The sequence below is a fragment of the Cherax quadricarinatus genome, chromosome 79 (assembly GCF_038502225.1).
Source record: "Cherax quadricarinatus isolate ZL_2023a chromosome 79, ASM3850222v1, whole genome shotgun sequence".
Lineage (NCBI taxonomy): Eukaryota > Metazoa > Arthropoda > Malacostraca > Decapoda > Parastacidae > Cherax > Cherax quadricarinatus.
Window position 1 is genome coordinate 18194119 of NC_091370.1, and position 23908 is coordinate 18218026.

Consider the following 23908-nt stretch of genomic DNA (forward strand, 5'->3'; position numbering starts at 1 on the left):
CACACCAGTTACATGGCCATAAAAAATGACTCGCGAAATCATAATGACAAGACTGTAAATAACTACCATAATTTTTAAAGGGGTGGAAGGGTAAGCCAGTGGAAGGCGTCGGTCAGATGACCATAAACCCCAGCTGTGGGTCATCATATGACTAAGACCGGCGTCAGGAAACACTTGTCCTGTTCCCTGACGAACCATGTCTAACCTAACCTGTAAATAATTCACCGGTTTATACCCAGTTGATAGTACACAGACCTGCTAGTTCTAAGCCAGTCTTGCCCTGGGTTTAAGCTGTGTTCAGCGAGACGTGAATAACAAAGCTGTGTTATTCAGTCTTATTCATAAATACGACAAGCAAATATAACTGTCATTAAATATAGCAATAACCTTAAGCAAGGGTGTGTCCTATAACAGTGTGTGCCTACTGGGGTCGAGTTTCAGCTCCTCGCCCCGCCTCAAAACTACTCGCAAGCCCTCCCATTCAATTCCTGGCGTCATGGGCAGTATCATACCTACTCTTAAAACTGCGTATGGTGTCTGGTTAATTACATAGTAACAAGAACAGAAAAAAACGTACGTTACAAGCCTGGAAGGATCGTCCGATGCTCTCGTCTCCTTGAAGAACCACGTCCTCGTCTCCGACGTGTACAACACGACGTACTACACGGCGACGCAGGATGTTCACGAACCTGTGGGAACCACAATGCTGCACTGGTTTTTATTTGCTGATCTTATTCATAATAAGATATAGAGGGAAGGCAGACCATCCACAAGAAGACTGCTACGGTCTTCACTTCTGTATTATAACTTATTCTATTTTCTTGAGTTAATGTCGTAAAACACACCGATGTAACAATGAGAAGCAACTAGAGAAAAAAAATTAACTACAGGTTAAAACACATTTGTATATTTTGATCTGACTCGAAGATCATCTTTGGATCCTAGTATACAAATATTTCACTTGTGTTTCAGTTCTTAACCAGTTTATTACACTATACTACGTCTTTGTTTTGTCTGATGTAGGTGGATGACGAGCCAGAGGTTTACCTGAGTGCTCCGGCCTTGGCTCTGTAGGAGAGGATAGATGAGTCATCCTTGTGTAAGGAGCTTCTCCTGCTGGTACTGACGGGGGTAGCAATCTCAGCCTCAGCGTCACTTTCCTGCAGAGGTCGCAGCAGTTGACACTTGCGCCCCGGCGAGTTGTGCTGACCGCATGGAGACAGAGGTTAGGTCATGAGGTCACGGGATAAGAACAAAATAGCACATCATAAGACAGACACGGGATATCAGCTGGCATTCAACACACGGAAACTTAGCTGGGTTAATACACTTGTATCAAAATTCTTTAACTTGGTTTAGGTAAGATAAGATTTCGTTCGGATTTTTAACCCCGGAGGGTTAGCCACCCAGGATAACCCAAGAAAGTCAGTGCGTCATCGAGGACTGTCGAACTTATTTCCATTGGGGTCCTTAATCTTGTCCCCCAGGATGCGACCCACACCAGTCGACTAACACCCAGGTACCTATTTGCTGCTAGGTGAACAGCACAACAGGTGTAAGGAAACGTGTCGGAATGTTTCCACCCGCCGGGAATCGAACCCGGGCCCTCCGTGTGTGAAGCGGGAGCTTTAGCCACCAGGCCACCGGGCCACCGGGCCAATGGTACTAATGTAGTAAGTTAAAGAGTCAATAGAAGTGAAGGATACAAATGCATTATGTATTCTAAAGTGGAGGATACAATTAAGTCCATCTACTACACATAAGAAGGAACACTGCAACAGACCTACTGACCCATGTGAAACAGGTCCATGCCATTCCCCCGGCCTAGAACAATGACCACCTAGTCAGGTCACTTCCACTTAAGGAAAGAGCACGGCACCAGACCAGGTAGCCCAAGCTAGTCAGATCCAACTCACACCCACTCATGTATTTATCCATCACGTGGGTCATTAAGACAAAAAAAACTCTAATTCTTAAAATGGGATTAAAGTCTTCGCTGTCAGTGTTTACACACACTGACAGCTATACACCTCTCATTGTATACACGATGAGAGATAAACACCTCTTGGTGTATACAGAGATATACATCTCTCTACATCTACAGCCTCTTTCTCTCAGAGGCTACAAGAACATATACAATAAGGTAAGTATACTCGCTCCTACGATGAAGAGGATTTATAGAATTCAATCAATGCCAGAGATAAATTATTTGGAACTATTACTAACTACATAAATATGATTTAGGTAGATATACACGTAAACACTGCTTTTTGTGTGTTGTTCCAGCCAAGTTGTTGTGATTTGTTGTTCTTTATGATTGGGGAAGCACTGTGGTAATAATAAAGTTGATTGGAAAAGTGGAAAAGCACTAAGCCCGTAGGGTTCGCACCTCACTTGGAGTATAAGTGGTAATAAGGGTAATTAGGTGATCAGTCCCAAAAACGTCGTGAAAAGTGGGAGGGTGGCAGAGTATAAGTGGTAATAAGGGTAATTAAAAGATGATCAGTCCCTCAACAACATCATGAAGAGTGGGAAGGTAATTATGAGTTATAAGGGGGACTAATTAAAAATAAATTTCCATGAGTAACTAACCTGAGACTCGTCAACGAGAACGCTGTAAGGAGACCCCACTACGTGTTGTCCTCGCCAGATGATAGCCAGGGAGTGTCGAGCATGTTGGAGAGGGACCCACGCTACACGCACCTCACAGCCACTCAGCTCATACTCCAGCGGGATGTTATGGCGACCCTGTACCAGCCACACAGGAGGCAAGAAAAGATGGATCTTATGTTTCAGAAGTCGATCCCTCTGACAACACTACTAACACCTGAGACGTGGATCATTCAGTGTCAGGAGTGTCGAGAACTCGATTTTCAGCTCCCAGGAACCAACACTTAGGATGAAGGGACCCCAAGATAATACAGGAAGTCCTCACTTAAGGTCGTTGATAGGTTCTTGGAAACTGCGACTTTAAGCAAAAGACGTATAACGAAACCAATTTTACCACAGGCTAAGTTGCTAGGGAAAGGCAGAGCTGAGAGGGAAGGCAGTATTGCTGCAAACGCCATGACTATGGAGTATGTCGCTCTGGGGCGCTATAAAGTCATGTATGTATTTACTTTATTATTGACATTTTTATTATTTTAGGTATCACATGTTTTTCAGAATTACATAACAAACACGCTATATATCATAAAAAATGAATACAGACAGCCGTGAAGAAGGAAATTGATATAAAAGTTAGGTCGATGCATGTCCTCCATCCAGATATTTAAGTCTTTCCATATTTTTCACTCCAGGCCATAAATTGATTTCTTTTTCTCATCAACGTTATAACAAAACGACGTTGAATGAAAGGACGTTAAGCGAGGACTCCCTGTATTAAAATACATAATTAGGTTCCAACCTGATTGTGCACCTCAAGATCAGGTCCTAAGGACCTCCTCACCCCATGATGAGCTTCAAGGAGGAGCCTCTCACCCTCTCCAGAAGCGAAAACTCACCTTAAGGTTGTCCTTGGCAACGTATGTCGACCTGGAGGGCGAGCGGTGGGTGATGCGGTGGCTACAGTAGTCGTTACGGTCGTTCTTCACCTCCACTACTAGATCGAGCTCCAAGGAACTGCTAAGGTAGAGTGTGAACCTCGCCCTCCGTCCCACAACACCCATCTGAAGACCCATTCCCCTGGCGATTACCTGAAGCAAGAATAACAGCAATTATGGAACTTCAGTGATGTGTGAAGAGATGAACCAGTCGGATAAGGAACTGACCTACCTACTTACAATCTACCTACTTACAATCTACCTACTTACAATCTACCTACTTACAGTCTATCTACTTACAGCCTACCTACCTACAGTCTACCTGTAGGCTACCTACAGTCTACCTAGTCTACCTATTGGCTACCTAGTCTACTTGTAGGCTACCTACAGTCTATCTGTAGGTTACGTAGTCTACCTGTAGGCTACCTACAGTCTACCTGGAGTCAACAGGTAGACTATCGCCCCAGCAGCTCGCTCCCAGGCTAGGCAAGTTTTAACAAACAGCTTCAAGAGTAGGTATGATAAGGCTGGAGTGTCGCAGATAGAGATCATTAGTGTGTGGTCACCTAGTTATGGTTACTGGGGTTGAGTTTCAGCACCTGGCCCTGCCTCTCATGTACTCACGATCACACACTATCCTGGCGTCATGAGACCCCTAGTCACCTAGTTATGGTTACTGGGGTTGAGTTTCAGCACCTGGCCCTGCCTCTCAGGTACTCACGATCACACACTATCCTGGCCTCATGAGACCCCAACATACGTGCTATTAAAACAGTGGAGACATCTTCCTCAACCACTTTCACTTACTACACCATCCTCAAACTGAGGAAATACTCTGATGTATTTACCATTAGGCCTTGTTGACTTGCTAGGCTTAAAGTTTATCTACTACACGAGGGTCGTTAAGGCTGTTTGTCACCTGTACACAACCAGTTTAGAATACTTTAATTCCTAAAATATGGATTAACGTCAAGGCGGTTAGTTGAATTAAAAGACTGTGCACTGTTCACTACTAGTCAATAATACGCTAATCACTAAAATAGAAATTTAGGTCAACTCTCTGTTTATACAGTGAGGTCACTAGTGAGGTCACTATTATTACAATCAAAACTAGGTGCTACACCCACAAGGGTCATACATACATAAGATCAGTTCAAGGGAAAGATCTTCCTGGATTTCTTACTGATTTCTGCAACACGAAAGGCCTAGAACTATCATTCAACTCCCCCCGGGGTTGTTTTGCATAATATATATATATATATATATATATATATATATATATATATATATATATATATATATATATATATATATATATATATATATATATATATATATATATATATATATATACAGAGAGAGAGAGAGAGAGAGAGTAATACAGTCTTCTCACATCATCATGTTCATGATGAAAGCGGTAAATCCGTAAGGGTTATACAGAACCTGGAGGGGGAGGAATGGGAGGTAATCAGATTTAACCCAAGGGGAGAGCAGCTCAGATTCCTCGAATCAAAAATCCCTTGTACGCACCTGGTGAGAGCCGAGTGTTTGTGCGACAGCCTGAGGTGTGACAGGTGGACCACCCAGCACCTGTCTCCTGAGGGCGGCGTACCTGATTCCTCGTAGGAACTGCACCAGCACCGCCCGTCCTCCTGCACCATCCCCAACTTTACCGAGGTCCTGCGGGAAGTAACAGTCCTACACCGCTCCAGTGAAGGGTAGGCTGTGATAACACTAAGTGAAGGGTAGGCTGTGATAACACTAAGTGAAGGGTAGACTGTGATAACACTAAGTGAAGGGTAGACTGTGATAACACTAAGTGAAGGGTAGGCTGTGATAACACTAAGTGAAGGGTAGGTTGTGATAACACTAAGTGAAGGGTAGGCTGTGATAACACTAAGTGAAGGGTAGGCTGTGATAACACTAAGTGAAGGGTAGACTGTGATAACACTAAGTGAAGGGTAGACTGTGATAACACTAAGTGAAGGGTAGACTGTGATAACACTAAGTGAAGGGTAGACTGTGATAACACTAAGTGAAGGGTAGACTGTGATAACACTAAGTGAAGGGTAGACTGTGATAACACTAAGTGAAGGGTAGACTGTGATAACACTAAGTGAAGGGTAGACTGTGATAACACTAAGTGAAGGGTAGACTGTGATAACACTAAGTGAAGGGTAGGCTGTGATAACACTAAGTGAAGGGTAGACTGTGATAACACTAAGTGAAGGGTAGACTGTGATAACACTAAGTGAAGGGTAGACTGTGATAACACTAAGTGAAGGGTAGGCTGTGATAACACTAAGTGAAGGGTAGACTGTGATAACACTAAGTGAAGGGTAGACTGTGATAACACTAAGTGAAGGGTAGACTGTGATAACACTAAGTGAAGGGTAGACTGTGATAACACTAAGTGAAGGGTAGACTGTGATAACACTAAGTGAAGGGTAGACTGTGATAACACTAAGTGAAGGGTAGACTGTGATAACACTAAGTGAAGGGTAGGCTGTGATAACACTAAGTGAAGGGTAGACTGTGATAACACTAAGTGAAGGGTAGACTGTGATAACACTAAGTGAAGGGTAGACTGTGATAACACTAAGTGAAGGGTAGACTGTGATAACACTAAGTGAAGGGTAGACTGTGATAACACTAAGTGAAGGGTAGACTGTGATAACACTAAGTGAAGGGTAGACTGTGATAACACTAAGTGAAGGGTAGACTGTGATAACACTAAGTGAAGGGTAGACTGTGATAACACTAAGTGAAGGGTAGACTGTGATAACACTAAGTGAAGGGTAGACTCACTAAGTGAAGGATAGACTGTGATAACACTAAGTGAAGGGTAGACTGTGATAACACTAAGTGAAGGGTAGACTGTGATAACACTAAGTGAAGGGTAGACTGTGATAACACTAAGTGAAGGGTAGACTGTGATAACACTAAGTGAAGGGTAGACTGTGATAACACTCAGTGAAGGGTAGACTAAGTGAAGGGTAGGTTGTGATAACACTAAGTGAAGGGTAGACTGTGATAACTAAGTGAAGGGTAGACTATAGTGAAGGGTAGGTTGTGATAGCACTAAGTGAAGGGTAGACTGTGATAACACTAAGTGAAGGGTAGACTGTGATAACACTAAGTGAAGGGTAGACTGTGATAACACTAAGTGAAGGGTAGACTGTGATAACACTAAGTGAAGGGTAGGTTGTGATAACACTAAGTGAAGGGTAGGTTGTGATAACACTAAGTGAAGGGTAGACTGTGATAACACTAAGTGAAGGGTAGACTGTGATAACACTAAGTGAAGGGTAGGTTGTGATAACACTAAGTGAAGGGTAGACTGTGATAACACTAAGTGAAGGGTAGACTGTGATAACACTAAGTGAAGGGTAGACTGTGATAACACTAAGTGAAGGGTAGACTGTGATAACACTAAGTGAAGGGTAGACTCTGATAACACTAAGTGAAGGGTAGACTGTGATAACACTAAGTGAAGGGTAGACTGTGATAACACTAAGTGAAGGGTAGACTGTGATAACACTAAGTGAAGGGTAGACTGTGATAACACTAAGTGAAGGGTAGACTGTGATAATACTAAGTGAAGGGTAGACTGTGATAACACTAAGTGAAGGGTAGACTGTGATAACACTAAGTGAAGGGTAGACTGTGATAACACTAAGTGAAGGGTAGACTCTGATAACACTAAGTGAAGGGTAGACTGTGATAACACTAAGTGAAGGGTAGGCTGTGATAACACTAAGTGAAGGGTAGGCTGTGATAACACTAAGTGAAGGGTAGACTGTGATAACACTAAGTGAAGGGTATGGTGTGATAACACTAAGTGAAGGGTAGACTGTGATAACACTAAGTGAAGGGTAGACTGTGATAACACTAAGTGAAGGGTAGACTGTGATAACACTAAGTGAAGGGTAGACTGTGATAACACTAAGTGAAGGGTAGACTGTGATAACACTAAGTGAAGGGTAGGTTGTGATAACACTAAGTGAAGGGTAGACTGTGATAACACTAAGTGAAGGGTAGGTTGTGATAACACTAAGTGAAGGGTAGACTGTGATAACACTAAGTGAAGGGTAGACTGTGATAACACTAAGTGAAGGGTAGACTGTGATAACACTAAGTGAAGGGTAGACTGTGATAACACTAAGTGAAGGGTAGACTCTGATAACATCATTTGCTTATCCAGGAATGAGAATGATAAGTCTTGGGCGAGTTGCTTGCCCATAATGTGTTAAAAGTGAATCATTTAAGGGCCAGGAGGAGGAGGAGGAGAAAGAGGAGAAGGAGGAAGAGGAGGAGGAGAAAGAGGAGGAGAAGAAAGAGGAAGAGGAGAAAAGAGGTGCCACGTGACCTAACAAGATCAGTAGGTTATTATGTATACACACTTGCCAACCCTGAAGTGCTTCCATAACAAAAGACAGTCTCCCCCTCACCCCATTACCCCCCTCACCATCACCCCCTCACCATCACCTCCACACCATCACCCCAACACCCCTTACCATCACCCCAACACCCCTTACTGCTCACCCAACACACAAAAACAAACTATCAGTACACAGACTAAGAATTGATTACAAAACATAATTAACCCGCAGGGAGACTGTAAATGGTCAGTCGGAGCGAAACGTCGTGGTGAGCTCCTCTCTCCTATGTGCGGGTCATTTGTGTTTTGTTCCAGTCATGGTATTATGGCCTTATTTTCGTTAATTACAAAATTAACATGAAAGTTAGCAAGTGAGTTGACTTAATATACTCACCAGAGGAGCCAAAGGACACAATACCCTGAGTTGAACAATACAGAAATAACCCGCACACAGAGGAGGAGCTTACGATGATGTTTCGCTCCCACGTGGACCATTTACAGAGTCACACTGTTAAAACGTTGGCGGGTTACCTTGTGGAAAAGACCCGGGCCGGGACCATACCTTCTCTGCTCAAACTTGTTAAAACGTACAGCACTTATTCAGAAATTCTCTCATACCGACTCACGAAATCGTAATGACGCTATTGTAAACAAGCCACGGTACGGGTGGGGATTGAACTCGTGGCTAGTGAGTCGTAAAACTCCAGGCCATCGTGTAAACCACTGGGCCAGCTGGCTACAATAAGATTCATCCAACTAGGTATATTTATACACCATAGAGAGGTTAGCACAGGCCACAACTGTGACCACAAATGCAAGTTTTACAGATGGATCTCCCGCCGTGTTTACTTCTACAAGGTATTCGAAACTAGCACCCAGAGGCCTCTCGTATTTTATTTCACCTTCGTCAGATTCACTCAGGGGTAATGCTAAGTGTAACTGCATGTACTCACCTATTTGAAGTTGCAGGGGTCGATTGATAGCTCCTGGCCCTGGCTCTTCGTTGGCATGTGTGTGTGTACTCACCTGTTTGTGGTTGCAGGGGTCGATACTCAGCTCCTGGCCCCGCCTCTTGTGTGTGTGTGTGTGCTTGTATATTCACATATATTAATACCTGAGTGCAGCTAGGCTGTGGTTCATATGTTGGACCACATGTGGCCAGCAGTAACAACCTGGTTGATCAGGCCCTGATCCACTGGGACGCCTGGTCGTGGACCGGGCCGTGGGGGCATTGATCCCCAGAATACTCTCCAGGTAGATACTCTCCAGGTGCATGTATACTCACGTACCCTCCTACACACCTCCATCTACTCTCACATGTTCTTGTACTCCATTACACTACCATACTTCCATGTACTGACCTGTGTGACGCCAAGAAAATCACTAGCAAGCCTGGAGGCGATGCAGAGGTTAGCCTCAGGCTGGTCTGTTGGGAGGAGGTCGTGCCTGGGGCAGGTACCTGGCACCAGTGCCTCTAGCAAGCCACACAGGGTCACCCCGTCTGCCAGGTCGTGGTCCAGGTCACTCACGGGTCGTGAGGGCACTTTCTTCGTTAACCAGCGCACCAGGTCACTGTCCTTCTCCCATACTGGAATGACTGCATAAAGATACCAGGAAAATGGTGAAGGAAAGTCGAAGGACGAGACACGATATTCTGTGAGAAACAACGTTATAGTGTGTGTGTGTGTGTGTGTGTGTGTGTGTGTGTGTGTGTGTGTGTGTGTGTGTGTGTGTGTGTGTGTGTGTGTGTACTCACCTAGTTGTACTTACCTAGTTGAGGTTGCAGGGGTCGAGTCCAAGCTCCTGGCCCCGCCTCTTCACTGGTCGCTACTAGGTCACTCTCCCTGAACCATGAGCTTTATCGTATCTCTGCTTAAAGCTATGTATGGATCCTGCCTCCACTACATCGCTTCCCAAACTATTCCACTTCCTGACTACTCTGTGGCTGAAGAAATACTTCCTAACATCCCTTTGATTCATCTGTGTCTTCAACTTCCAACTGTGTCCCCGTGTTGCTGTGTCCAGTCTCTGGAACATCCTGTCTTTGTCCACCTTGTCAATTCCTCTCAGTATTTTGTAAGTCGTTATCATGTCCCCCCTATCTCTCCTGTCCTCCAGTGTCGTCAGATTTATTTCCCTTAACCTCTCCTCATAGGACATACCTCTTAACTCTGGGACTAGTCTTGTTGCAAACCTTTGCACTTTCTCTAGTTTCTTTACATGCTTGGCTAGGTGTGGGTTCCAAACTGGTGCCGCATACTCCAATATGGGCCTAACGTACACGGTGTACAGGGTCCTGAACGATTCCTTATTAAGATGTCGGAATGCTGTTCTGAGGTTTGCCAGGCGCCCATATGCTGCGATAGTTATTTGGTTGATGTGTGCTTCAGGAGATGTGCCTAGTGTTATACTCACCCCAAGATCTTTTTCCTTGAGTGATGTTTGTAGTCTCTGGCCCCCTAGACTGTACTCCGTCTGCGGTCTTCTTTGCCCTTCCCCAATCCTCATGACTTTGCACTTGGTGGGATTGAACTCCAGGAGCCAGTTGCTGGACCAGGTCTGCAGCCTGTCCAGATCCCTTTGTAGTTCTGCCTGGTCTTCGATCGAATGAATTCTTCTCATCAACTTCACGTCATCTGCAAACAGGGACACTTCGGAGTCTATTCCTTCCGTCATGTCGTTCACAAATACCAGAAACAGCACTGGTCCTAGGACTGACCCCTGTGGGACCCCGCTGGTCACAGGTGCCCACTCTGACACCTCGCCACGTACCATGACTCGCTGCTGTCTTCCTGACAAGTATTCCCTGATCCAATGTAGTGCCTTCCCTGTTATCCCTGCTTGGTCCTCCAGTTTTTGCACTAATCTCTTGTGTGGAACTGTGTCAAACGCCTTCTTGCAGTCCAAGAAAATGCAATCCACCCACCCCTCTCTCTCTTGTCTTACTGCTGTCACCATGTCATAGAACTCCAGTAGGTTTGTGACACAGGATTTCCCGTCCCTGAAACCATGTTGGCTGCTGTTGATGAGATCGTTCCTTTCTAGGTGTTCCACCACTCTTCTCCTGATAATCTTCTCCATGATTTTGCATACTATACATGTCAGTGACACTGGACTGTAGTTTAATGCTTCATGTCTGTCTCCTTTTTTAAAGATTGGGACTACATTTGCTGTCTTCCATGCCTCAGGCAATCTCCCTGTTTCGATAGATGTATTGAATATTGTTGTTAGGGGTACACATAGCGCCTCTGCTCCCTCTCCTCCCTGTGTGTGTGTGTGTGTGTGTGTGTGTGTGTGTGTGTGTGTGTGTGTGTGTGTGTGTGTGTGTGTGTGTGTGTGTGTGTGCTCATCTATCTATGGTTGCAGGGGTCGAGGCACAGCTCCTTTCCCCGCTTCATCGCTAAGCACTACTAGGTCCACTCCCTGCTCCAAGAGCCTTATCGTACCTTGTGTGTGTGTGTGTGTTGTCATAAGTGATAGTGCTGTTATTACTGTTAATGCTAATAAGATAACAGCTCTTAGCGTGTAGATGAGGTGAGATGAGATAACAGTTGTTATCTTGTACGTTAAGCTGTATATGAAAGAAATCTTCGAGGGTACCAGCAAGAGACTTCGGCAGGAGGGAACTATCACAGGGGATAATACTGGTAATATCAATCCCAGGGAGCTAATAGCCCAGGATAACCCAGGAAAGCCAAGTAGTGTGGCTTATTACCATCGTACACCTTCCTCCACCAGGATGCTACCCACAAACAGATGAGTAACACCCAGGTACATATTTCCTGCTAGGTGTACAGTAGCAGCAGGTGTAAGAAGCCTAACACTCAGGTACCTATTTACTGCTAGGTGAAAGGGACAACAGGTATTACGAGACTTACCCGTACGTCCCACCTCTCCCAGGGTTCGACCCCAGGTACTTTCGATTGTGAAAGGACTTACCTGTTCTGAAGTACATCCATGCAAGGGCCAGGTATGGGAGAAGGTGCGCCCACACTGATACCCAACACGACCATATCCACCATGCCCACGCCCACCATACCCACCCTGTGGAGAAGACCGGAACCAGAGCTCAGCATGCGATGAAATTAATATTTTACTCATGGGGAAGCGGTAAACCCATAGAGGTCATACAGCACCCAGGGAATGGGACGTAATCAGATTGCATCCAAGGGGAGAATAGCTCCAATTCCTTGAATCAAGAGCCTTTCATAAAGAAATAATTTGAAATGGCTGGGAACAGCAGTGCGTATAGTCACACACTCATGAGTCACAGGGATGTTAGGAAGTATTTATTTAGCCTTAGAGTTGTCAGTAAGTGGAATAATCTGGAGGGTGAAATAGTGGAGGTAGGCGAAGTGGCGGGGCCAGAAGCTATGAATCAACCCCTCCAACCACATATAACTGAGTACACACACACAAAATCTAGCAACTAGCAAATTAAGATGCGGGGCCAGGAGCTAGGACTTGATCCCTGCAACCACATACAGCTGAGTACAGTGTGGAAATAGAAATTGAGAGAACAGTTCAGGGAGCACGTAAAAACAGTCGTCAGACAGGAGAAAAATAGAGGGGGAGGGGGAGGGGGCAGCAAGAATAAGGAACATTAAACCATACCCCCGGCCGGGATTGAACCCGCGGTCATAGAGTCTCAAAACTCCAGCCCGTCGCGTTAGCCACTAGACCAGCTAGCCACAATAAGATTCATCCAACTAGGTATATTTCTAGAGTTCGTCACGGCCACGCTAGCTGGAGATTCGTCTGTAAAAACTTGCATTTGTGGTCACAGAGGTGCCTGTGCTAACCTTCCTATGGTGTAGAAATATACCTAGTTGGATGAATCTTATTGTGGCTAGCTGGTCTAGTGGCTAACGCGACGGGCTGGAGTTTTGAGACTCTATGACCGCGGGTTCAATCCCGGCCGGGGGTATGGTTTATTTGTAATCGTGTCATTACGATTTCTTAAGTCATAAGGAACATTAAGTTTCCAGAGGCTTCTCAAGGCTCACCCCCCCCCACCACCTCCTAGTAGGCACACTGAAGTAAACACGTACTGACATACACCTCTAGTGCAAACTGTGGGACCTGTAGCCTCGGAGAAGTGGATAAAAAGACTTCGAGGAAAAATATTTGGATTTCTTCCTGAAGCCATTTGAATATTCCACTTCCCCTACCACCAGTAATGTATCTTTTAAGACTTGTGTACCATATTATGTAATTAAATGTACCTATTGGTAAAAGACAAAAAAAAACGAGGTCTACTTCCAGGTACCAGGTAGACTCCATCTTATATCTACCAATAGGTATATTTGATTACATAATATGGCACACAAAACTTAAAAGATACATTGCTGCTACAAAGATGGCATATACAGTATATGAGGTTTAAGGGGTACATTTCAAGGACACATTGCTACGTGTTTGTCACAGGTTATATACATGGCGAAAATCTCATCCAGCTCCTCAGAGTTGAGGAGCGTACCCAGGATACAGCAAGATACTTCTATATTATGCTAAGACCCGCGTCTTAGCATAACCTAACCTAACTTAACCTATATTATGACATCCATATTCCTCTTTCACTCCCCATCCAATCCTTCCTATCTTTCCTCTGTCTCTTATGTATATTTTTTCTTCCTCTGGCCCTGGTATGGTGGAGATATCTCCATCAAAAATTCCATTTTTCATGTGAATGGGATAGATAATCCTGATAGATGGTAATTCCCGAGTGATAGTAACTCCAGCTCTGCTGGGAACTGTCGTAGCTATCACAAAGACAGCTGAAATGAAAACAAATGACATATTCCCATTTTTATACCAAACGAGGAAAGAAAGAAAACAGGGAAGAGAGGACTTGTACCTCTAATCACAAACCAGTGGAGTTTAGAAGAGAGGGGGACCAACAGAAATAAGCAGAGGACACAGCAGAGGACACAGCAGAGGACACAGCAGGTGTCATTAAGAATGGGTCGGGATACACCGAGAGGTGTCTCTCAGCGTATATATGACACTTTAACCCCTATCTTAGGAATTAAGTATTTTTGTCTGGTGGTGAAAATATTACGTGAAGCCTTAATAATCCTCGGGAATCGAGTAATATTTAGGCTTTAAACCCAAAAACTAAGACTTAGGGACCCAAAGTTGTAGTAGCAGTGATTTAACCCCACCACCAAACAAAAGTAGATCAAGAGCTCACCACCAAACAAAAGTAGATCAAAACCTCACCACCAAACAAAAGTAGATCAAAACCTCACCACCAAACAAAAGTAGATCAAAACCTCACCACCAAACAAAAGTAGATCAAAACCTCACCACCAAGCAAGAGTAGATCAACAACATAACACTGGAACCTACATGAAGCACTAAGACAAAGGCCATATGGAAAAATCTTGTGTCTGAACGTCAAGGACATGATAACTCTAAAAGTTTAATAAATAAATCTATTACAAATCTATTAATGTTTTAGAAATCTATATTAATACGTCTATTACAAATCAGGGTGACAAGTACAATGAATAGATATTACGGTGTTGTTGTGAGTCATTAAGATTCACCTCGGCGGGTCGTTTTAGTAAGAGCCGCCATCTAGTCGTATTACAGGTCGTTGCTTCCCTCTGGGGGTCCTTCTGGAGTCGTAGAAACAAGGTACGACCACACTACCTTCCTCCCCGACATGGGTCGTCAGGCCCTCCTAGTTTTCTCTCTCTCTTTTTCATCTTTTTTTCCCTCACTGAATCTCTCCTTCAGACACTTTCTACTTTCTCTTTTTATCATTTCTATCTCTCACAATGTTGCGTATTTTCTATTTTTTTCAGCTTACTTTATGAAATATTTCATCTATATCTCTACATAATACACTAGACTTTTTTTTTAAAAACTATGCACGAAAGAATTATTCCAATACTGAATAAGAGTTATCAATTACAGGGTTTTTTCAGTCTTCATTTGTTAAGTGAATTATTTTTCTAGCCAAAGTTTAAATGATTCTGTTCTCTTCAAGGTTAAAGTGTCAATAAGCACTCTTAAAAATTATATTTTCCGTCAAGTAGCATTTTGGTTACAGTGATTTAGAATAAATAAGAGTCACTATATTACGTAGCTGGTGTCCCATTCTGTACTAATAATCCCAGTCACATTTTTCTAGTGGGTAAATGTCCTGTGTTCATCCCTTCGATTTCATATAGGGTGTTAATTTTGCAAACTGACGAGGCTGTAATGGTCCCTGAGAGGGTCTCCCGAGGCTCGTGATCTTCCTACCGCTGTGACAACCTGCAGAAAGAAGCCGAAGATTTTCTTGTCCAAGACGTGAGTCACATCCTCCCACCACACCTTAGGCTCCACTAAGACACACTTACCCTCACTTGTACTTCTTCATGTGTGACGCGCATGAAAGGTTGCCTAGCTAGGCCAGTCTGATTTAAAGTTTGCACAGTGAGGAGCTTCCCTGGCAAGAATGATTGGTTGTTTAGCTTCCTTCTTGCGTCTAAGGTAAGAATGCTGGGTGCTTAGCTTTTAGCATTAAGAAACTTTGAACATTCGGCTGAATTCTTGAGTCCTTGTGATTAATAATTATGACTCAAGAAATCGTAATGACACGATTGCAAACAAACCATACCCCCGGCCGGGATTGAACCCGCGGTCATAGTCTCAAAACTCCAGCCCGTCGATATTTTTGTGATCCTCATTTTTTCTGACTATAGGTTCTAGTACTGTAATATCCGTCAATTTCGATCATTCACGTATTACCACCAATGATTCCAAGAGTTTTTCTTTATCCTAGTGGTTTCAAAGCCCTCAAGTTCCCGACGCTCCACAGACAGGATATATGTACTGAGGGATGTCTCTCAGTGTATATATACTGAGACATCCCTATTTTAGGGATTGTAGTATTTTTGGCTGGTGAACAGGTTACATGTAGCTTTAATGACCCTCGTGTAGTCAACAGGCTTAAAAACAAATTAACTAACCATCCACTTCTCATTATCTTAGTAGTTACCAAGAAAATGGGAGTTACTAACGATGTTTCGTTCTACACAAAGCTAAACGCTGTCCTAGTAAAAGCTTATTCTAAAATTTGTGTCCGCTAATCGCCACACAAATAATTTCACCATAGATCAGAGGGAGCTTCACTTGGGTGTGTAACTAGGTTGTGAGATAGTTCATATAAGACTTACAATGAAGCTTTAGACAATGTCTTTGATCCTGAGGATGGCTGCTGTCTGCGGCTCCTGTTTTTGATAACGCTCGGAGAGAAGAAAGCAAGAAAGCCCTTTTTGGAGTTAGGTAAGGGATTCAACACACAGCAGTTCTGGTTGATACCCCCCTCCTCCGGGCGAAACGTCTACAAATAAGTTATAACTGTGATAGAAGCACCAACGAGGAAATGCACCAGTTATCAGTAGTAAACATGGACCTTACGGATAAGCACTTGTATGTCAGAGAGAGCCTAAATAACATTTTCATTTTCATTTCACGATAGCTTTTCCACTTAAGTTTCTGCTACTCCTTCATTTCTTCTCACATGATACCTTTTCTCCACTTAGTTTCAGATACACTTATTTATGTAAGATGTCTCTTGAAGGGGCCAAAACAACGTTGGAGAGGAAGATTGTGGTGGTGAATGCGATCTTGTCAAGTGAGAAATGGATTACACAGGTGGTGGAGGTCGCAGCCTAGTAACTGCCCAGCTGCTGGTGTCAGTCTTGTTCTCACGTCCGCTCATCTTCTGTGGCTTCCTATTAGCTTAGCAGTATATAGCGTTCGGCTCACAATCGAAAGCACCTGGGTAAGAGCAAGTCTCCCTACGTCTGCTGTCCCTGTTCATTTGGCATTTTAGGGGTAGTAAGAAAGACCGAAAGAAAATAAGCCACACTGCTTGGTTTTCGTGGGTTAACCTGGGTAATTAAACTTGACCTAATCTTACCAGTTTTCTCTCCCCATTTATGGTAAATTTTGGAATGCACGTATCAACAATTTGGAATATCTTTTTATGAATCAAATAAATCCCCATCAGCTGAGGCTTTATGGTGACTTATTAGTTTCCATCAACGTTATTCTACGTTTTTATAAGAAAATAAACGGGAAATACCACAGTGGCCTTTGTTCCTGTATCCCAACTCATTATGCTCATCAATTTATACGTTTCTGTCAACAACTTTACTTATATTAATAAATATTTTTTCGAAACCAGTGTACCATGATTAACTCACTTTTCACCCACCTAATCTCGCAAAAAAAAAAAGAATATTATTATTATAATCAAGGGGGAAACGCTAAACCCGGAGGATTATACAGCGCCTGGGGGGGGATGTGGAAGGCATTCAGGCTTAATTTGGGGAACTGGAGCACAGATCCAATTCCCTAAATCAAGAGCCCCTCACCAACATCAAGGAACCTTGCAAAGATTGCAACCAACGACATACAGAGCTGAGTGACCTGCTCCTACAGTCAGCAGATGTCGACTTTCTAAGTCGACTTACAACGTAAGAGCACAGGAAAGAAGGAACACTGAGGCAAGCCTAATGGCCCATGCTAGGTAGGTCCCCATTCCGATTTCTCCCCGTTAATGGAAACTATGTTGCCTGTCGGTCAGCCATGAGGGTTGTTAGCTTGTGTGTTCAAGTTGACACCATGTATCACTCTGGACCAGACACTGGGGTTCTACTTGGAACAACGGAGTAAGCAACGCCAGTCATATGGCTTGGCTGCACCAGCAATCACATGCAAACTTAATTATGTCTCTTGTTTACACTTTTGGCCGCTGCTTCTCATGTAAGAAATAGCTCGGTCGACTGTGCCATTGTTTGACCTTCCAAAGGGTGGGGGGAGCGCCTTGATGTTGATGAAGGGCTTTTGATGTTGATGAAGGGCTTTTGATGCTAGTGAAGGTATCTTCATATTTGGTGAAGGGTTCGTGATGTTAGTTAAGGACCCTTGATGTTGGTGAAGGGTTCTTAATGCTGATGTAGGTCTCTTGATGTAAGGAATTAGAGCTACACTGTTAAATATGATTATCTCTACACTGCCCAGATGTTCTGTGAAGGAATAATTCTCTTGACTGAAGTATTCCTTCTAGATGCTCATATTATTTCCCCTCATTAATTTACCTCTTCCTTTCCCCTCGCTAGTATTCCTTCCCCTCCTTATCCCACCTCATCTCTCTCGTAACCTCTATCCTACAAACACTTTAAATATTTAACGTTTTTCACGCTTACACTCCATGATGTGTGTGTGTGTGTGTGTGTGTGTGTGTGTGTGTGTGTGTGTGTGTGTGTTACCACTAAAGCAGTCATACATGGTGCTGAAATGCAGTATCGACATTCCCTCTGCTGACAAAGCTCACATACCACAATACTTGACCTATATATTCACCCACCAAGCATGCATCAACACCTATAAACCACGCGGAAATAAAACTGATCACATTATAAACCATACCCCGGCCGGGATTGAACCCGCGGTCAGAGAGTCTCAAAACTCCAGCCCCGGCAGTGAAGGGACTTGAGCTAGAGTTCGTCACGGCCACGCTAGCTGGAGATTCGTCTGTAAAAACTTGCATTTGTGGTCACTGGTGCCTGTGCTAACCTTCCTATGGTGTAGAAATATACCTAGTTGGATGAATCTTATTGTGGCTAGCTGGTCTAGTGGCTAACGCGACGGGCTGGAGTTTTGAGACTCTATGACCGCGGGTTCAATCCCGGCCGGGGGTATGGTTTGTTTGCAATCGTGTCATTACGATTTCGTGAGTCATGATCACATTATCGTAAACCAAACCGAAATAGAACTGGCCACGTGGTCTTGAACCCCAGCCTTGTGACAGAAGGTGTAGGGAAGTCCCTGAGAGGCGGGCACACATCACACACAGTAGATGTAACTGATGACCATTAGCAAGGGTATACAAAAAATTAATGGAGACAGCCTGACTACCAGAAATCTGGTAAACAGTGAAGAATACCACCTGAGAGAGAGGTCACAGGAAGAGTACCACCTGAGAGAGAGGTCACAGGAAGAGTACCACCTGAGAGAGAGGTCACAGGAAGAGTACCACCTGAGAGAGAGGTCACAGGAAGAGTACCACCTGAGAGAGAGGTCACAGGAAGAGTACCACCTGAGAGAGAGGTCACAGGAAGAGTACCACCTGAGAGAGAGGTCACAGGAAGAGCACCACCTGACAGAGAGGTCACAGGAAGATTACCTCCTCAAAGGCAAATATATGAATATGTTTCAGTAATGTTAAGGAGACTTGAGACCAATACTGGAGTACACATCACCAGCACGGAACCCAACACGCACACACCCTTGAGTGAAAATTACGAGGCTTCCTGCCATAAATATGACCACTGAGACACAAAGATAACTTAGGAGAACTACATCTTACATAACAAAAGCAGAGGAGACACAGTCACAACGTATATGATACTCAGAGTTGACAGTGATAAGACTGTTAGACACAGGAAGAAACTGGGCGTTTCAACTGAACAACGGTACATAAGAAGTGACAGTGAACACATGGCAGTTGTTAGAGAAGGATGTTGCGAAGGCCAACTCAATAGAGTCAAGAACAACTGAGAGCCAAGAAAGGGGGCCAAGAGCTTGAGTACAACCCCCAGAAACATAGATTAGCACACACTAAGACGTAATCCACAAAGGCAAACATGTATTCCTCCCTCCCTCCTTCCCTCCATCACCCCCTCCCTCCCTCCCTTCACTTTCCATCACCCTCTCCCCTCCCCCAGCAACTAACATGAGGGGTGTTGCTATAGCAACCATAACAACAACAACAATAACAACAACAACAGTTCACACACGCTACATACCTCCCCCACCCCCTCCCTCTTCCCCCTCCCAAAATTTTCCCCTCTGACCCAAGCTGTGAGATTCATGTTTAGCTAAGACCTGACCTCTAGTATCTGATATAAACCAAGCTATACTCTGCTAACATTCATATATACCAAGCTATACTCTGTTATTATATGCCTTGCTAACTTTCACATATACCAAGCTATAATCTTCTTTCTATATACCTTGCTAGCTGGAGATGGTTTCAGGAGAGGTCAGAGGTCATGACTTTGAGACTCAAGCTCAGTGTTGGTGGGACCTGGAGGTCCCATCATGAGATTCTAGCCCACTACTAATGGGACCTGGAGGTCCCATCATGGGACTTACCTAATACCCCAGCTAAATATTGTCATAAACAGTTTATTTTACCAAAGCTCGATAATTTCTTATCTTGCGTCAACATTTTGGTGTCATGTCAGCCAGTCTGTCTACTTTCACCTAGCTGTCTATATTTATAATTCTCGAGAGTGTTTACGTATTGGCATGTCTATCTATAACCGTCTATGCCTGTCTGTCACCTGTCAGCACTGCTCTTACTTAAGCAAACATAATGTGATTACTTCTCGTCTTTTGGGATACACATCCAAAAAAGGCAGTGTTGTGATCACAAACAACTCTTGATGTTATGCAGTACTTGAGAGAAACAGGTATCCTACTGGATTCTTGTTTGTATTGACTTGTGTAAGGATTTTTGAGAGTAATATTCTTCACTACGCTTCTTCGTCACTCCGGACTCAAAGGTGACACACACACACACACAGCTACCTCATCAACGTGGTTATAAATGGCCCTTTCTCAACTACCCAACCAATTCAGTCTGGTGTCCCACAAGGTAGCATTTTGGGTCTTCTTTATCAGGGAGTTACTGAGACACACAGCATCTCTAACCAGTTCCCTTTGCTGATGACACAGCCGATGTCTTCACAGCCTATACTTCCACAGCCTGTACCTCCACAGCCTGTCTTCACAGCCTGTACCTCCACAGCCTGTCTTCACAGCCTGTACTTCCACAGCCTGTCTTCACAGCCTGTACCTCCACAGCCTGTCTTCACAGCCTGTACTTCCACAGCCTGTACCTCCACAGCCTGTCTTCACAGCCTGTCTTCACAGCCTATACTTCCACAGCCTGTACCTCCACAGCCTGTCTTCACAGCCTGTACCTCCACAGCCTGTCTTCACAGCCTGTACTTCCACAGCCTGTCTTCACAGCCTGTACCTCCACAGCCTGTCTTCACAGCCTGTACTTCCACAGCCTGTCTTCACAGCCTGTACCTCCACAGCCTGTCTTCACAGCCTGTACTTCCACAGCCTGTACCTCCACAGCCTGTCTTCACAGCCTGTACCTCCACAGCCTGTCTTCACAGCCTATACTTCCACAGCCTGTACCTCCACAGCCTGTCTTCACAGCCTGTACCTCCACAGCCTGTCTTCACAGCCTGTACTTCCACAGCCTGTCTTCACAGCCTGTACCTCCACAGCCTGTCTTCACAGCCTGTACTTCCACAGCCTGTCTTCACAGCCTGTACCTCCACAGCCTGTCTTCACAGCCTGTACTTCCACAGCCTGTCTTCACAGCCTGTACCTCCACAGCCTGTACTTCCACAGCCTGTACCTCCACAGCCTGTCTTCACAGCCTGTACTTCCACAGCCTGTACCTCCACAGCCTGTCTTCACAGCCTGTACCTCCACAGCCTGTCTTCACAGCCTATACTTCCACAGCCTGTACCTCCACAACCTGTCTTCACAGCCTGTACCTCCACAGCCTGTACTTCCACAGCCTGTCTTCACAGCCTGTACCTCCACAGCCTGTCTTCACAGCCTGTACTTCCACAGCCTGTCTTCACAGCCTGTACCTCCACAGCCTGTCTTCACAGCCTGTACTTCCACAGCCTGTCTTCACAGCCTGTACTTCCACAGCCTGTCTTCACAGCCTGTACCTCCAAAACCTGTCTTCACAGCCTATGTCTTGTGTTTTGGCCTCACTTTTAAGAGATAAGATTTTCTTTGGATTTTTAACCCCGCAGGGTTAGCCACCCAGCATAACCCAAGACAGTGCGTCATCAAGGTCTAACATACTTCCATTGTGGTCCTCAATCTTGTCCCCCAGGATGCCACCCACACCAGTCGACTAACACCCAGGTACCTACTTGCTGCTAGTTGAACATGACAACAGGTGTTTACCTGGAGTTTACCTGGAGAGAGTTCCGGGGGTCAACGCCCCCGCGGCCCGGTCTGAGACCAGGCCTCCTGTAAGGAAACACGTCGAAATGTTTCCACCCCGCTGGGAATCGTACCCGGGTCCTCCATGTGTGAAGCGAGAACTTTAGCCACCAGGCCACTTTACACTTAATTAGCGAAAGTTTACACTTGGTGGCTAATAAATAAATTTACCCATTTATAAAAAAAATAAATATTCTATGCGTCTTTTCATATGCAGATAGCAAAATAAATAAATCTGAAACGGAGTAAATAAGAACATAAGAACATAAGAAAGGAGGAACACTGCAGCAGGCCTGTTGGCCCATACTAGGCAGGTCCTTTACAATTCATCCCACTAACAAACATTTGCCCAACCCAATTTTCAATGCCACCCAAGAAATAAGCTCTGATGTGCAAGTCCCTCTCAAATCCAACCCCTCCCACTCATGTATTTATCCAACCTAAATTTGAAACTACCCAAAGTCCTAGCCTCAATAACCCAACTAGGTAGACTGTTCCACTCATCAACTACCCTATTTCCAAACCAATACTTTCCTATGTCCTTTCTAAATCTAAGCTTATCTAATTTAAATCCATTACTGCGGGTTCTCTCTTGGAGGGTAAGTGGCTGTGTCTGCTCCTAGACGAGAAATTAAAATTGAATGCTCATTTCCAGCTCACTTTAAAAAGCGTAAAAAAAGTGGTAAATTTACTACCTAAAATTTGTTCTTGTGTTCGCAAATTTATACTATAAACATTATATATCTCGTACATCTACACCTCAGCTATGGAAGTTCTTGTGGGTTCCACCTCAGGTAGAACTCAATCATCACACAGCCAATAGCTTTCACACAACCAATAGCTTTCACACAACCAAAAAAAAAACCAGGTTTCGAAACCAAACTCAGATTTTAATCACGCCATGCCAATGTTCACACTCCAAAACCTACCAAATATTAATGTCATATATACTTAACACGATGAAGTGGATAAAAAGGCTTCGAAGAAAAATATTTAGATTTCTTCCAGAAGCCATTTAAATATTCCACTTCCCCTCCCACCCCATTCTTTCTTTCTTTTTTACCAATAGGTATATTTTATTACATATTATGGTAGAAAATAATTTAAAAGATACATTGCTGGTATCTTTACTTAATACTATATTGAAAAACACAGTTCCAGAGGGGAATTATGTTAAGATGTTTCGCCCGTGGATAGATTCCGTAAGTCAACAAAGAAACGTAAGCAAATTTATGCTAATGTAGTCAGGTGAGCAGTCAAGTTAGCAAGATCAGTGTGGTGGTTGTGCTGTTAGATGCTGGTACTTAACATTGTTCACTGTGGTTGTACTGTTAGATGCTGGTACTTATTATTGTTCACTGTGGTTGTACTGCTAGATGCTGGTACTTAACATTGTTCACTGTGGTTGTACTGTTAGATGCTGGTACTTAACATTGTTCACTGTGGTTGTACTGTTAGATGCTGGTACTTAACATTGTTCACTGTGGTTGTACTGTTAGATGCTGGTACTTAACATTGTTCACTGTGGTTGTACTGTTAGATGCTGGTACTTATTATTGTTCACTGTGGTTGTACTGCTAGATGCTGGTACTTAACATTGTTCACTGTGGTTGTACTGTTAGATGCTGGTACTTAACATTGTTCACTGTGGTTGTACTGTTAGATGCTGGTACTTAACATTGTTCACTGTGGTTGTACTGTTAGATGCTGGTACTTAACATTGTTCACTGTGGTTGTACTGTTAGATGCTGGTACTTATTATTGTTCACTGTGGTTGTACTGCTAGATGCTGGTACTTAACATTGTTCACTGTGGTTGTACTGTTAGATGCTGGTACTTAACATTGTTCACTGTGGTTGTACTGTTAGATGCTGGTACTTAACATTGTTCACTGTGGTTGTACTGTTAGATGCTGGTACTTAACATTGTT

The 23908-nt window shown here is 44.0% G+C and overlaps 2 protein-coding genes across 4 annotated transcripts in view; one reads left to right on the forward strand and one right to left on the reverse strand.

The window, feature by feature from the left end:
* The window catches only part of LOC128702715 (uncharacterized), a 43007-nt gene extending 26361 nt beyond the window's left edge, over positions 1–16646 (reverse strand). Inside the window, exons 1-8 of the mRNA XM_070102003.1 lie at positions 14475–16646; positions 11863–11967; positions 9285–9520; positions 5073–5222; positions 3504–3695; positions 2593–2748; positions 1048–1205; positions 578–689 (exon numbers count right to left, since the gene is read on the reverse strand). Of these exons, the coding sequence (XP_069958104.1) occupies positions 578–689; positions 1048–1205; positions 2593–2748; positions 3504–3695; positions 5073–5222; positions 9285–9520; positions 11863–11967; positions 14475–14505 (1140 nt within the window). The 5' untranslated portion in view covers positions 14506–16646. The remainder of the gene's footprint in view (positions 1–577; positions 690–1047; positions 1206–2592; positions 2749–3503; positions 3696–5072; positions 5223–9284; positions 9521–11862; positions 11968–14474) is intronic.
* LOC128702716 (SKI family transcriptional corepressor 2-like) overlaps positions 15290–23908 on the forward strand; it is a 37647-nt gene continuing 29028 nt past the window's right edge. For 2 of the 3 annotated variants that reach the window (XM_070102002.1, XM_053797134.2), the window contains exon 1: positions 15309–15408. The gene's annotated coding sequence lies outside the window, so the exon portion shown is untranslated. Of the gene's footprint in view, positions 15409–23908 lie in introns of all 3 variants that reach the window. The other variant, XM_053797133.2, reaches the window with a different exon arrangement.